This window comes from Dermacentor albipictus, chromosome 1, assembly GCF_038994185.2.
Source record: "Dermacentor albipictus isolate Rhodes 1998 colony chromosome 1, USDA_Dalb.pri_finalv2, whole genome shotgun sequence".
NCBI classification, from domain to species: domain Eukaryota; kingdom Metazoa; phylum Arthropoda; class Arachnida; order Ixodida; family Ixodidae; genus Dermacentor; species Dermacentor albipictus.
Window position 1 is genome coordinate 230384083 of NC_091821.1, and position 13836 is coordinate 230397918.

Here is a 13836-nt window from a genome sequence, read left to right on the forward strand (position 1 = left end):
TTTTTCCTGCATACTCAGAATCCAGTCATAACAACACATATGCTACAACATCATCACACACTGCAAGTCGAGCTTACACTAAACAGATAACCCAAACATGATTAAGCAACTTGTCCTACGATATGAGGAATATTGTCGGGACTATGACATACCGCATTAGGTCCTCCAGGTTGCTAAAAAGCCATAACAATTGTCCCTTGGTACTTGGTATAATTGGTTGCTTATATCGTTGACCCTCGTCATCAGCAATAGATTTCTGTGCTGCTCTCCGTAACATCATGGGACTGCTAGCAGATGAAAGCAAAAATGTAATAATCATAGGCGACATCAACATTAACCTCGCTGATAGTACGTCTAGTAATGCTTTACAGTATTCTGATTGTTTTCACAGCTTTGGTTATGAATGTTTAATTAAAATCGCTACACGATGTGCTAACCACCCCATAGGTACATTAATTGACCATGCATTATCAAATTTGGCATATCCACCAGACGCAGGTGTTATAATAACCAACATAACTGATCACTATCCTATGTTTTTAAACCTTCACTATACTCATGGCTCCGAAAAAATCACGTGCACGAAGTTTATACTAGACAAACAATCATTCCTTGAAGCCGTGTCGAACCTTGACTGGTCCCCCATCTTTTCTACAAATGATCCACAAAAACCATTTACACTGTTTATCTCTATGCTTAGGCCATGCTTTGATCGTCATTCCGTTCCAGTTAAATGCAAAAAGAAATTCGCGTCGCCTCAAAATCCATGGATAACAGATAAGCTGTTAGCTTTAATGCGCAAAAAGGATAATCTTTATAAGAAAACCAAACGACAACCATTTAACAAGAATTTAGCCATTCGATACAAGAAGTTTTCTAACCAGCTTTCTGCCACATTGAAAAAAGGTAAAGAAACATGGTACGAAAGAACAATTTTGGAATGCGATAACAACGTAAAAAAAAAGGGAAATTGTTAACTCCTTCTTAAACAGGGCAAATAATCGCAAAGTTATAACAGAAATTGCTTATCAGGGTATGATATACAAGACCGCCAAAGAAATAGTGATGCGTTTGCTGATTTCTTCTTTAGCAGCGAGCTACAGTCACCTGCAGATGACAATCCCATGCCCCAGCGCCTGCCACAGTCTTTCTTTTTATTTCCAACTACATCCCAAGAAGTTCTAAACATTATGAACAACATGAAAATAGCCGGCGCCGGGATCAATAAATTACACCCTTTCCATATAAAATTAATTGCACCCTTAATAAGTGATGTCCTTGCAGACATAATCAACTTCATGTTTAAATCAGGCAGTTTCCCACAGGAACTAAAACAAGGCAAGATCACCTCAATCTTTAAGAAAGGTGACCGCTCTTTAATGGCCAATTATTGCCCCATCTGTGTATTGCCTTTCTTTAGCAAGGTAATTGAAAATAGAAAAACGTTTAACTAATTACCTTACAAAATTTAACATTCTCTCACCATTCCAATACGGCTTTCGCTTGGGTTACTTGACCGAACTCACTCTTGTTGCTCTAACCGATCAACTAAAACTCGCTATTGATGAAGGGAATTACGCAGCTTCAGTATTTATAGATTTAAGCAAAGTGTTTGAGAAAATAAATCATCGCATCTTATTTTGTAAGCTTGCATCATTGGGAATTACCGGCCCAGCACTCTTGTTACTACAAAATTACTTAACAGACAGAATGCAGGTAGTAACCATTTCAGGCGTTCATTCTAAAACCATGTTCACTAACATTGGCATGCCCCAGGGTTCCATATTGGGTCCCCTTTTATTTTTTTTATACGTCAATGATCTGCCTAACTGCCTGTCCTCTTCAAAATGTATACTTTATGCAGGTGATACTACTATCATTAATTCCAATAACTGTATTACAAACTTAGTACCTAACCTTAATGGCGATTTACACAGCCTGCTGGAGTGGTGCCATACTAACCAGCTACAGATAAACCCGTCAAAAACAAAATTTGTTGTATTCACTTCCCACCAATTAACACTTCACTCCATTCCTCCTATCTTTTCGGGAGCAAGTCCTATCCCTGCAAGTTTTTCATGTAATTTTCTTGGCATAGAAGTAGACAAACATCTTAAATTTATTGAACACTTAATCAAACTAAAACTGAAGAAAAGCATGAAACATATTCGACCATCAAATATTACTACCATTATACTTTTCATTTATTCATTCCCACATTATCTACTGCGTTACTTGCTGGGGAAACACTTACGTAACCCATTTAAACTAATTGCAAATTCTACAGAATCAGGCTATTAGGATAATTACATTTAGCCCATATAATAACAACGCCTCATATCTTTTACAAACTAATCACATTGTTACAATTACACAACTCGTTAAATATAACCTAGGTGCCTTTTTGTTCCGTCAAATCAATTACACACGATGCGACAGCTTGATACCACAATCTTCTAATAATACTAATATTACCAGGTTTGCAATAAATAGGAACTTTATTTTACCCAAAATACATACTAATTATGGCAAACAGAGCGTTCATTTTTCATCTATCACATTCTGGAACACACTACCATTATACATAAAAACACTTAAAATTCACGAATTCAAGCAACAACTAAAAGATTACATTCTGTCGAATACTGATGCCTAGTCCATACTCACAACCATTCTTTCAGGGTGCCTTCATATCATTTTCATTGCCATACCATTAGGTTTCTGTTTCTGCCTCACATACATTCGAGTTAGCAAATTATACTGTGTTCGTCACATCACCTACGCTGTTACTTTATCAGTTGTCAACGAGATTGTGTTACAGTGCTTTTTTTCATGACATTTATGCATATGTAATTCTTCAATCATGCTATTCATACTAAAACCTGTAATTTTTCTATGTTAACGATTTGTTGAAACTGCTGTACTTTTGTTTTATTATGTTTACTTTGTAAAGGAGGTCCCATTGCAGTCTTTGACTTCGGGACCTCCTTCTGAATATTAAAACTTGTAATCTTTCTCATGATCTCAATAAAAACCGTTTATGATTCTGATCTAAAGAAAAGAGACACCCGCATTATACGAGATTACTGTGCTCTTCAGGACAAATGTAAAAATTACACAGAATTTCACACAGATGGTTCTAAAACAGAAGGACACGTGGGTGTTGGGGCAATAATGAAAAATTGGGAAACAAATATTCGATTACCACAGTATGCCTGTTTTTACTGCTGAAGTTTATGCAGTATGGACTGTAGTTAAAAAAAAACTACCACTGATGAGCACGAAGATACAGTCATATACGCTGATTCGCTGAGTACATTGAAGGCTCTACGTCTAAATTCTGAGTGTGAACCCTTGATATTTTAAACATGGTGGCTTTTAACAAATAGAGGAGATCAGTTCATTTCTGCTGGGTCTCAAGCCCTGTTGGGATACCGGCTAATAAAGCTGCAGATTGGTACAGCAACGAACGTGGCTTAGTTGGGGGACGTTCATGATTGTATTGCACTTAGTGTTACACTGATAAAAGAACTAATGGATGAACATAAAGGAACGAAACGTGGACGTACGTGGCGCAAACTACATCCACATTTTGTTCTTTTATGTTCATCCATTAGTTCTTTCACCAGTGTAACACTAAGCGCAATACAATCATGAATCAGCAGTATGTGCATCCATGGCAATGCACAAAGGCATAAAGAACACAACACCTCCATAAAAAGATAGTATCTGAGCCATTTGGAAGGCCTTAATGACAAAATGGCAACACAAATCGGACCATTGTGGAAGCAACAAGCTGCATCTTATTAAACCCGTACTTGGCAAGTGGAAGTCATGTAATTACCAGGAATGGTTTATTGAGGTAGTTTTATGCAGACTAAAGATTAGGCACACAAACCTTGCTCACAATTTTTTACTTGCAAAAGAAGAGCCACCAACATGCGATAAGTGCAAAAGAAGAGCCACCAACATGCGATAAGTGCCAAGAGCCGCTAACAGTGATGCACATTGTACTGACATGTACGCATATTGAAACACAAAGACAAAAATTACTGCAAAATTTTTATAAATTACACCTACCTTTTCAACCTGCTTTAGTTTTAGGAGATGATCCACTAGTGCCATCACCTGACGTACTTAAATTCCTGGAACACACTGGCTTTTTACACAAGCGATAGAGCAATACAGCTTTTGCTGTTCTTGAATTTGTTTTTATAACACACTATGTTTGGCAGAGCATAGCCTTAGTCACTTTTACACCACTAAACCAGACCTAAATTTCGTTATACATGTCATTTTGTTGCAAAGGTTACACACCATACTGCTCACAATAGAGCAGCTAAGCACATTGAACAAAGGAAAACCTTTATTTAACATCTCTCTCTTTCTTTTTTTGAAGGGGATCACGGTCTGACCAAGTCTGATGAATAATCCGACATTTCGGAACCGTGTACGGGTTCCTTGTTCACTGAGTTGGACAGGAAATCATCGTCACTTATGTAGCTAGCATGTGACGTAATGAACGTGCGTAAATGGCAGGCATAGTCCCTGGTGTCCGGTTCATCGTAGCTGGCGTCGATTGAATGATTAGAGATTCTAGCAGCCATCGGAATGACATGTTCTTTTCTTTGGCAACAACAGTGGCATTGTCCCAGTCAATCTTCTGATTATGTTCCTGCGCATGCTCGGCAATGGCGTTCGTCGTGTGACTATTATTTCTTACGTCACGTTTATGGTCCTTGAAGTGTCTGGAGAACTTCCCTGTTGCACCAATATATACATTGTGGCAATCAGCGCATGGTATCTTATACACAACTCCTGGGAATGATTCAACAGGTAACCTGTCTTTCACATTCATTAGCTGGTTCCAGAGCTTGCTGGTCGGGATGCGGACAATGCGCAAGTTGTATTTTGAAAATACGCATGACAGTGCCTTGCTGATTCCTTGGATGTAACGGATGGCAGCACGTGCACACATTGTCGTGTTGTTCTCCGAGCTTGGCTCTAATATCTGCTTCTCGGTCCTGCATATGAAACGACTAGGGTAGCCGTTGTGGGTTAGTTCACGGTGGATCGCCCGTAATTCCTTTTTGAGTGCATCGTCGCCTGAGCAAACGTGTACGGTGTGTGTTATCAGGGATGACACTACGGACGTCTTGTGCCTGACAGGATGACAAGAATTAAACCTGAGGTAACGACCTGTGTGCGTAGGCTTCCTGTATACTGAGAAGGCGAGAGCACCCCTATCCCGACGAACCAGTGCATCCAAGAAAAGCAACAAGTTGTCCCTCTCGTGTTCAACGGTGAATTGAATGTGCGCATTTTGGTCGTTCAGGCTGTCCAGGAAGCATTAAATGTCTTGCTTCTTCAAAATATAGAAGCAGTCATCCACGTAGTGATAAAAAACTTTAGGTGCTAGGTTTAACGTGGCCAGCACCTTCCCTTCCATTACTAGATTGGCCGTGGTGACTGATTTTGACACTACTATTGCCGTGCCATGCATTGGCTGCCACCATAAGAAAAATATGCGTTGCATAAGAAAAAACGCATGGCAAGGCAATAGAATAAGAATAGGAATAGGAATGGCAACAGATAGGAATTCCATCGAGACATAATCAATCCTTTGTTATACCGCTTATTTTGCTGTAAAGGCGTTCATTGTAGAGGCGTTGCGTATAATTCCTTTTTTTTTTGCATGTTAAAAAAAAGAAAAGATAAGACTGCAGCCTGTGGTTTATGCACCACAGCACCTTTATTTTAAGCTTGAAAAAAAAAAAAGAGCTTGGCCAGCAGCAAAGCAACGCAAAGATCTGAGAGTGACGTTGCTCTACAAACCTTGCATTGACAATGTGTCCATAAATTCTATAAATAAAAATTTTGTTAATAATCCGAACAAATCACAGAAGGGTTGTAAACTGAGCGTGTTGACACTTATCTACCAGAATACTTGGGAACACCACAAAAATATAGGAGAGGTTAGACAACACAAGCAAAAACCAAAAACTACTTTTATTTGAAAATACAAATATATATATATACCAGGTGAAGATGTGCCAACAATCAAATTCAGTTAAGTATGACACCAAGAGGCAACGTAACAAAGTAAAATGGTAGTCAGAGCATACAGTTTTGTCATCCGGTCAGATGACCAAACTATGCAAACACTTCAACTCCTTGTCAAGCAGATTAAGCAGTGGCGCTCTAATGCATGTGGAGCCTTACATTTCGAAAATTTCACACATTCTTTGGTTTCTTCATCGCCTAAGGAATCTACACTGCTCAAAATTCGGTGTACAACTGCGTGAACCAGTGTGAATGGCTTGGTTTCTCCCCTTTCTTGTGTTGAGAGTCCGTGCATGTTACCTAAGGCAATCATTGAGGCATTGGCTTGTTTGTCCTGCTTAGTTGTGGCCACAGGACAGCAGAATGTCGTACACAATTCTAGTTGCACAGCCGTCGAATTGTGAAATGTGCCTTTTGCTGCAAACTTTGCGTCTTGGCTTGGCCCGGTTCACGTTTCTGCATAACACGCCCTGTTTGTTTGGCACAGGAAATGAAAAGGTGAATCCCAGCTCTTCCAGCAAAATGCCTAAGAACTGAGAGCTTAAAGCAAGCTGAGGGCTACCCTAGTTACGGACACAAGGTCAGCCATAGCCTCAAGAAAATTGCTGGCAACAGTGCATCAAAGGATTAAAATAGTAACAAAATGTATGGTGGGCAAAGATACTGGAGAAATTTCAAGAGTTGTAGGTATACAGTATTGCCATAACATAACAGAAAATGGTCAGTCGAGTAGGGCAAATTTGTTATTCATCCTTTTTGGTTGTCCTGTCCCTGCACTATTCTTTGCATTAGATTAAATCCTAGAATTGTTGTAGCAAGCAGACAGCCTAACATTCCTGCTTGAAACTGCTAAACCACTATGCAGGCAGAGCATATAAGGAGAGCCAGTATGCCTATAATCAATTCTTGAATCTAAGTTCAGAAGTTCTAATGCAACAGTGTTAATTGTAAGTTTAATTATAAGCGGCCACATGTTCTAAGCTGCCAGCACCAACGTGGCAGCTCTTGTTTGGCCCATGTGCGGAGGAAGCAAGGTGGGTTTCCTGGGGCTGCAAAAATAAGTTCTAAAAGAAGTGGAAATGCCTCTTTACTGGGAAAACACTTGCCAGGCAGCATGGTCTCTTTGTTTCAAACTCTGCCTTGCTGGAATTTGGGTTGTGATTCTGCTAGGTTGCTCTGTGTTTGCCGCCATCTTTTTTTTTCTTGTGTAGTGTCTGTTGTCATAGTTTATTTAGCTTTAAAGATAGTGTAGCTTGATCTAAAGTTCTTTCGTGCAAAAAGTTATGTTGAGAAAATTTACAGTGGCTTACATGGTAACCGACATAGCTCCATCATTGTTACCATGCTACCGTTACTACCCCAGCCAGATTCCACCTCCACTTGTGTGGTATGGATTAGTTAGCGCACATGCGACTAGCACACGACTCAGGTGTAATAGTAATATCAGGGTCCTTCAATACTTTTAATTTGTTCATGAAACTTCTGCATAATGCTATGGCTTCATATATATAGCTTCATATATAGCTTCATATAGCGCCCGCAGTGGATGCACCACGGCGGTGGTGCAAGTAGAAGGTGGACTGGAGCAGACACCGAAAAGATGCCACAGGTGTTCTGTGCGTATGCTCGCTATTGCGCAAGGGTCAACTGCCTGTATCAGTGTGTGAATATTGTCGACAAAATGTGCAAATTGCCGCCATGTTTCTGTACAGTGTTCAAAAACCTAAATGCAAACAATTTTGAAACTACGAAGGCCTAGTTTCATTTCCAGGTTCAACTGCATTCGTAACAGTAAGTCATAATTCAAATTGTACACTTGGACTGCTCTATCATTAGAAACTAACTACAGAGCAAGTTCATGTTGCACTTTTATGTGATTGCGCACAAGAAAACTTGTTTCAAACTAACAGAGCTAGCCTATTTATTACTAGATTAATTGCCAAATTACTAAATTTCTAAATAATTACTAATTATTAATAGACCAATTACCAACTAATAGACTAATTGCACGAGTGAGACCGTCCATACAAAACTTTCGGAGAAACCCGATGAAAAGTATTAAAGAACCCTGGTAATATCAAATGGTAACAACCCTAGTGACAACATGTCTAGTGAAATAGGATAAAAACAACGACAAGCCTAATGTTCCAATATTCTTCAGAGCCTCAAAATGTATTCCAAGATTAGAGTTTTTAGATATTTTCTTTATCATTGAGAAAATTTTCCGTTTATTTACTTGCTGCATAGAATTTAATGCTGCTTATTGGTTTTTAGGAAATTTTGCTTTTTATTTTTAACAGGAAGTTCAAAAGGGCCTAGGTGACTTTCTTTGGAACATGGATGACCTTTTTCCAGTCTTCCAGTATGTGGTAGTCAGAGCACGAATTCGCAATCTTGGTTCAGAAATTCATTTTGTGGATGATCTCATGGAGCGCCACTTCCAGAATGGCGAGCTTGGCATAATGTTCACCACTGTCAAGGTATGCAACATATGTTACTCATGAAGAGCTTATTTCCATATTGTGCTACTTGAGATGCTTTCTATGTAGGTGATGTTGTCTTAAATGTGTAAAACTGAGTGTTTTTTATCAAAACATTGCACTCGAACCTCATTATAACAAAGTTGATGGGGGAGCCAAAATTACTTTGTTATATCCATTACTTTGTAACATCCATTTACAGAAATATATGCCCAGTGGGGTGTACAACTTTAAGTATGCAAAGAATAAGGCTGCTTTATGGTGGGCTGAACTGCTAGGCGGCCATGTATGCAATGAAATTTTAATAAAACAACAGTAAATGAATAAAACAACAGTAAAAGGTCATTGCACCTCATGTGACAGCTGTTACAATAGCTTCCTTCTATTCCACTATTTTTCATTTCCACTTTTTCACACTTACCTGTACCGTAAATGTAAAAACTGGCCATTTATAGTCTCTGAAGCTTCGGTACAAAACCTGCTGCAATTTAATGACATTTCTGCTTAAAAAAGCAAACAAAACTTACTATGAAAATCAAATACTTCCTACTGGAAATGCTTCCAGAAAGCTATAGCAGATACTAAAAAGGTTCCGAACTAGAAGGCCACTAGGAATACAGTAATGATAATTCAGCAAGAAGACTGTTTACTCACAAATCCTAAAGATATAGCGAGCACATTCAGCAACTTTTTTGCTGCTGTACCTCATATTTCCAGCACAGATGACACTCGTGCAACGCCTGTGTACTGTGCCTTGGGTGCACTTTAAAGAGCCCCAAGTGGTCAAAATTAATCCTCAGTCCCCGACTAAGGATTGCCTCATAATTAACTCGTGGTTTTGGTTCATAGCACCGTAAAATTTGCGTTTTTTTAGCAGTGTAATCTCTTACATTTTTAACACCGCCTATACAACTTCTCTTATTCATTACTGCGCAATGCTGTAGAACACTGTACATTACTGTACATTGCTGCACAGTACAGTACTGTACAAAGCATGCGAAGGCTCCAACACAAGTTCAAGGCATATTACTAGACCAGCTTCTTGCACAGGCTGATCGAACACAATATTAAGTAGCAGGAGACTTGTGCATGCTCCCCAACCTGAAATTTATTGCTTTTAGAGCCTAAATAATGCATGAAAAAAGGAACCAGGTGCTTGCTGCAATGAGTAAAAATAAACGCTCCATACACTATAGGCACTTAGCTGTTTTCACATTCGAAACCACAGCTTTCACACATAGGATGGGCATCACTATGAGCAGTGGCATAGGCAGATGGTTAGTTTGAGGGGTTCAACTCCCGTCCCCCCTTCTCTTCCCACAGAACAGAAATTTTCAGGAGGCAGGCTGTTAGAGTGGAGAGGCACTAGGAAGACATGGAGGATAGGAAAGGTTAAATGTGAAAGTGAGTCGGGGGTCAGTGGCGGTCCCAAATTGGGGGAAGGTAGTCATAGGCAATAAGTCAAAGGGGTGATCCCCCCTCCCCTAAACAAAATATGTCTTTGCCATCGTGCCAAGAACAGATGGGCAAAAGGTGTGACATACTACATGCTTGCATTAGCTTGCATGTGATTGCGCAAAAAGTGACTATTATTTGTGGTTGTTGTAAGGAATCATGGAAGAGAATTCTGGTACAGTGATGGCTGAAATATGAACAGCCAGCAAGAGGGCTGCAACAAAAAGGGAAAAGGGTAGGAAAACCCTTAGAATCATAAAAAGAAAAGAGGAACTATTGGGTATATCTACAGTATTTACAATAGTGCCTGTCATTTAGTGTGCAGGATAGGCCATTGTGACCATGGGCAATTGTGAATACACTGAGATTCCAGAAATTTGCAGGGTCCCACATCTTAGTTCACAGGCCATTGTGGAGGTGTTCTTGAAGCGGGCACACGACTTGCCCTCTCCTTCTTGCACCTACCTGGCACGTATGCTGATATCTGGCATGTACAAATCTGGGTAGCACTCAGCACATCCCCTGGCAATGTGCATCTGGCAAGCATGCACCGATCCCAAGAGAGGAGAGAAAAACTTGTTTTTTTGTCAGAGACTTTTGTCCAAAAATAGTACCAGTCGCTTTTTCCACAATCAGACAAGCGCTGACTGATGCGGATGTGTAGCCTAGTGTGTACGTGTGGTTAGACTAACTGTCGCTGACACCTGAACATGAGTCAGCAGTGGCTGGCGGAGAACCCTTCCTGAAATAAATCTCTGGCTACACCTACTGACTATGGGTTATGTTTACGGCACCAAATCTGCATAATATATTCTTTGCATGTTCTAGCTTACAAAAGTTGGCAATTAGGAGCAAATTGGGGTCCCATATCTTATGTATTTCAGATTTTTTTTTTTAGCTCTCAGTACTTATACTAAAGATAGCAAATTATTACTATCATTCATGTTTCTTTGAAGTTTCACATAAGATTTCTCAAAACTCTCTGAGCAATCATGTTATTCCATTCTAAACACCAATTATAAGGATGCGATATAATGTATCATGGAAATCCGTTGCGACTAATACCTTTTGAAAAACAGATGTTTAAGGCATCAAAAATTTGCACATTTTAGCGTCAAGGAATAAGTTAAAGAAGCTGGATATGGTTAAGAAACTTGTAATGCTTGAGTGTAGATTGCAATGACTATTAATTTATTACATTGTTTTCTTTGCACATTTTCATTCACTAATGTGCAGTGTGTCTTTCTTTTCAGGCATGCTATTTTCAGATACGTACAGAGAAACTGATTCAAACCTAGAAGCACCGTTTCCCGCCTTATCTGCTGAGCGACAGTGCACCCCTTTTTTTCTACTGGTTTTATGAAGATGTATTCATTTTATATGTTAGACAGCAGCTATATTTACTTGCGTAAACTGTTTCTTTTTTACAGTTTTGTCCTTCTTCTGTGTATATATGAAAGGTCATATTACTTTACCTGTTTCTAATTTGCTTCCATGCTGCTGTTACAAACATGTATGTTGCATTGGCGGCTATACTATAGATAGGTACAGACAGTTTATTTTCTGATATCCTTGGCCGTTGTATCAACGGCTATAATTTGGTAATGTTTACCAGGCTTTGTTATACATCCTGGCCAGAAGTTCTGATGATATTGTAGTAGAATATCTTTAAGCTCAATAGTGCAGGTTATCGCATTTGAGATTATCTAGTTGTCTGCAAGAGCTGTTTATGTTGCTGCATTTAATACATCTCTGTACCTGGAAATGATCACACTGGTTTTTTTTTTTTTTTAGTATTACTCACGATAATATGAAGAATGTTGTAGTGCTTTGTTAAAGTTATTCTGAATGCTTTCCACTAGGAAAGTATGCAAGCACTTTTTAATGTTACTGAGGTTGTTACTTGTTTAGTGTATGTGTGCAGATTTAAGTTTATAAGCTAGTCATTGATTCACTTATCTGTTGATTTGGCATTCAGTAGTAATGACATTCAGGAGCAGGAATTGTGGAAAATATGATGTGGGTAAGATTGCAGTCTCAATTGTAAACTGTAGCCTCATATGGTTTGAAATTTTTTATTAGTGCCTTAAATGAGATATGTGAACAGAGTGTTGCAGCTATGTAACGAAAATAATCAATTGTGAAAAATATAACTTGGACAAGTTTGCATTTGTCAGGAGCACCTTCATGTAATTTGAAATATCTTATTAGTGCATTAAATCTTGTATTGGTGTCACGTAGTGTTGCATTTATAAAGCCTACTTGCATGTGTTGGCAGTTTGGTTACAGAAATTTATTTATCAAGCGTTGTTTTGCAAATTCACAAATAATAGTCTTCAAAAATAGAGCACTCCTTGTATGGAAATTCGAAGCATTAGAGTAATATGTATTTTTTCCTTTGTTTTTAGTAATTGGCATTGTGTCGTTGTAGTGCGGTGGTCAGATTAGTTTAATATAAATTAATCATTTCATATAATGCATAAATATTGATCGCAGAAAGAAATGCATTCTGATTGTAATGCTTCAGACTGGGAAAATGGCGTATATGTACTGGCAGAGTTTTTGAATCGTCCTCTAAGCATTAAGAGGGTTAGACTAGCTATTCATAGCAACTGATGTTGAACATCGTAAACTTTGGTGTTATTATTGATCATTCTTGTAGTGTGGGCAGCTGCTCTCACTGTCACATTGTATGTGTAATTGCACTTTTCCACTTTTTATACCTAATTATTTTCCAGAGCATGGAAAATACTACCACTGTGCCTGAAGCTGACAGGTTCTATACTGTTACATATTTTTCTCAATGCCTGCAGATGAAAAACTTTGTCTGTTATGAGAAAGTGGAAAAAATTTTAGCTAATAAATTTATATATTAGCACTCTTGGTTGTGCTGAAGGGTCAGCAACATGTATCTTGTACTGCATTTGTTCACTGTAGCTCTCTATGTTAAAGCTCTTGTTGCATAGATCTGCACTTCACTAGTGGATTGTAAAATCTTATTTAGCTGTCATTAATGGATGCATTTTGACATACAGAAGAAGGAAAGAAAAGTCCCCTGGCGATTGTAGGCTTCCTCATTGTTTGCTTCAGTACAAGAAATGTTGTATGACATGTTGTGTACAGTTAGAGTGTGCGTTTAAGATGTGTAGCATACTAGATTGGTACTTCTGTGGTTACCAATAAGTACTTTTATGGTTACCTATGAAGTGACGCCTCTGTGAATGTTAAAGCCTTTTTGCCTATGTGCCTGATAAAAAGTTTGACTGAGTGTATTAGCTCCACTGAGATGTAATGTGGCATAATGTTTATATATATATATATATAGTTTTGGGTGTTCAGTTTTACAGCAACCCTTTGCTCAAATTTTAATAAGAGCTGTGTACAAGTTGTACACCATCCAGCATATTGTGTGCCTGAAATTTAGAAGCACATTTTGTACAAGCTTTTATTGTTGAATGTGAAACATAAGAGTACAGAATTCTCTGACCATTTGTCCATACCTTAGAACTAGGTCTAAAAATGCACTTGCTTGTTTGCAGCAAATGTGAATGTTAAATTAAGATAGTTTTGGTGAGTAAACTTAATAAACATGTGTAATTGTTAAATCAGAATAAAATTATTGTCTTGTGTCCTAAAGCACTAACACTGCATTTTTCTGGTTAGCAAGGTGATATATCCTCCTGAGACTCGAAGACAGCTTTGGGGACATAATTGCTTTCCCAAGTCACAACAACACAACAGTTTATTTTTGGTTGTGCTGAAATAAGAAAAATGACACGGATAATGTCAAATGCTCTCTTGGTGTGGTTCTCACATTTCTGTCTGGCAAAAGGAACAT

The 13836-nt window shown here is 38.6% G+C and overlaps 1 protein-coding gene and 1 long non-coding RNA gene across 3 annotated transcripts in view; one reads left to right on the top strand and one right to left on the bottom strand.

Annotated features, from left to right (window-relative positions):
* Als2 (Amyotrophic lateral sclerosis 2) overlaps positions 1–13637 on the top strand; it is a 100480-nt gene extending 86843 nt beyond the window's left edge. For both annotated transcript variants that reach the window (XM_070531025.1, XM_070531026.1), the window contains 2 exons: positions 8368–8543; positions 11252–13637. In XM_070531025.1, the coding sequence (XP_070387126.1) occupies positions 8368–8543; positions 11252–11296 (221 nt within the window). In that variant the 3' untranslated portion in view covers positions 11297–13637. The remainder of the gene's footprint in view (positions 1–8367; positions 8544–11251) is intronic.
* LOC139054279 (uncharacterized) overlaps positions 1–13836 on the bottom strand; it is a 49082-nt gene that overhangs the window by 31348 nt on the left and 3898 nt on the right. The window lies entirely within an intron of this gene.